Source organism: Venturia canescens, chromosome 3, assembly GCF_019457755.1.
Source record: "Venturia canescens isolate UGA chromosome 3, ASM1945775v1, whole genome shotgun sequence".
Taxonomy (NCBI): domain Eukaryota; kingdom Metazoa; phylum Arthropoda; class Insecta; order Hymenoptera; family Ichneumonidae; genus Venturia; species Venturia canescens.
The window spans coordinates 24,411,174-24,413,522 of NC_057423.1; the positions used below are offsets into that span (position 1 = coordinate 24,411,174).

General features: G+C 39.8%; 1 protein-coding gene across 1 annotated transcript; it reads left to right on the forward strand.

The window, feature by feature from the left end:
- The first annotated feature begins 372 nt into the window (after nt 1-372).
- On the forward strand, nt 373-1,596 carry LOC122408498 (nuclear transcription factor Y subunit gamma-like). The gene has a single exon (XM_043415293.1). The coding sequence runs from the start codon at nt 373-375 to the stop codon at nt 1,594-1,596; it is 1,224 nt and encodes a 407-aa protein (XP_043271228.1).
- Nucleotides 1,597-2,349: the final 753 nt, after the last annotated feature.

Consider the following 2,349-nt stretch of genomic DNA (forward strand, 5'->3'; position numbering starts at 1 on the left):
TTTCTCGATATATATTTTTTATTTTTTTCTTTTTAATTTTTATTTTTTTATTTTCTGCTTTTTTTTTATCCCTTTTTAAAAATAAAATTAATATAGAGAGAGAGATTTTTTATTTTATATTTTTTCAGAAATATAAAATAAAAATATATATACCTGAAAAAACGATGGTGCACTATGGCGACACGCTCATCCCCCCTCCGCACACCCGCAAACCTCTCGCCCACAACGCCGGCCGCTCGGCCTAGTGGGGGAAAGGAGTGGGGATAGGAGTGGGGATAGGAGTGGGGGTCGCCATAGTGCACCACCTACTACTAGCGTCACATAACGGGTCTTACGAGGATAGTCCAAGATAATGAGAATAAAAGTGCCGTAATGGAGGTTAATATTGCCCAAATTCAACTCGATGTCAACGCAATAAAAAAAAAGGTCGAAAATTTGGAGAATACGGACAAATTACGCAGTCCAAATACCGAGAGCACCCGGATTCATCCACGATTGACGGACATCCCGGAAGAAAACGAAGATGAAGAATCGGATGACGATGAGGAGCAACAACAACAGAGGCAAACGTTCCGGAACGAGATGACATCGACCAACAAAATTAAAATCAAGCCTCCAACATTCGATGGATCGAGCAATAAACGACCGATTAAATTCATAAAAGAATTTCGACATTATTGCGAGGTGACGAACCCAACGTTCACCGAAATGAAGTACTTACTCAGCCAATCACTTGAGAAAGCCGCCAAGGAATGGTGGGAACTGGTCGAGGACCAGGTTAATAGTTTTGAAGACGTCGAAAAACGATTTACAAATCGATTTTGGAGTCACGACGTGCAACGAAGAGTGCGTAAAGACCTGGAATTCGGGAAATATCCTGAAAAGCCAGGCAAATTAACAAAAGTGGAATATGCAACTCGGACGTTCGGAGCGGCCCGTGATTTGATTCCGCCACCGAGCGATCCGGACATTGTTGCATCCCTTTCGCAGCACTTTACCGAGGAGATAAGAGCGACAATCATAAGTCGTGGGTTCGAAACCCTCGAGCAGCTGATCGAGTTCCTGGAGAAACTCGATCAAAGTGGGCCTGTAAATACAGGAACTGAGGAAGGAAAACCTCAAAATCAAAAACCAAACAGCAATGACAAAAATGAGCAACGGCCATTTAAAATGCCTCCGCCAAACAACTGGAACAACAATGGTTACCAGAACAATAACAATCGCGGGAATCAAAACTGGCAAAATAATCGCCAGAATTGGAATCAGAACAATGGAGGATTCCAAAATAACCGAGGTTACCAAAACACTAACGGTTATAATCAACAAAATCGCAATTTCAATTATCAACAGAATTACGGAAATCAACGGCCGAATAATGGAAATTTCAATCGGAATCAACAAAATGGAGGGCAAAACGGAAATAATCGCCCAAATTACAGCCGTGAGCAAAACCAAAACCAAAATCGAGGATCACCTCAAAACAATGGGGGATATCGCCCGACTCCGAATAACAACAACGCACAGCAACCACCGATTCAAACAATTGAGGCTCAAGTAGAATCTCAACCATCAACATCAAAAGCGGGAAACGCGTAGACGTTGTACCCGCAACAAACAATCACGACAAAAACAATAAAAATGGCGATCAATTGCGTGGTACAACGAAGAATAAAATTGAAAAAGAAGTAAAAACGTACGATGCATTAAAAATGGACCTCAACAGTGAAAATCAAATTCCGATCAATACAATTTTTACGGATACTAGAGAATTTTTGATGGGAGAAGAGATCAACGGAGAAGCAGTCCCGATTATTGAATGTCCTGAAATTTACGCAAAAATTGAAGGCATTCAGGTGACAGCTCTCGTTGACTCGGGATCCAAGGTGACTACGATTTCGGAAGAATTTTACCTCGAAAATCGAGATATTTTGAAAAATTGTCCTCTTTTGCCTGTGACGGGAGTCACGGTAAAAGGTGCCATAAAAGGCAAATTGACGAAAATTAAACATCAAATTATGGCTGTAACTGAAATTGGTAAAATCGAAACATTTATTAAATTCTTAATCGTGCCTGGCTTGATAAGAGATGTATTGTTGGGAGTAGATTCTCTCCAACCTTTGAAAAGTTTGATTGATTTGGGAGAAATGAATCTACAGGTCAAATATAATGATGTAGTTGATGTGATTCCCACAGTGGGATCTTTTGAAAAAGAAAAATTGATTGAAAAAGAAGAGAAAGAAAGAATTGGGGAAAATTTGGAAACAATTTTGATTGGAGAAAGAAAAGTTAAAAAGGGAGAAGATTTTGGAAAAGAAGTAGTAGTTGAGATGGGAGAAAATGAAGTTAATG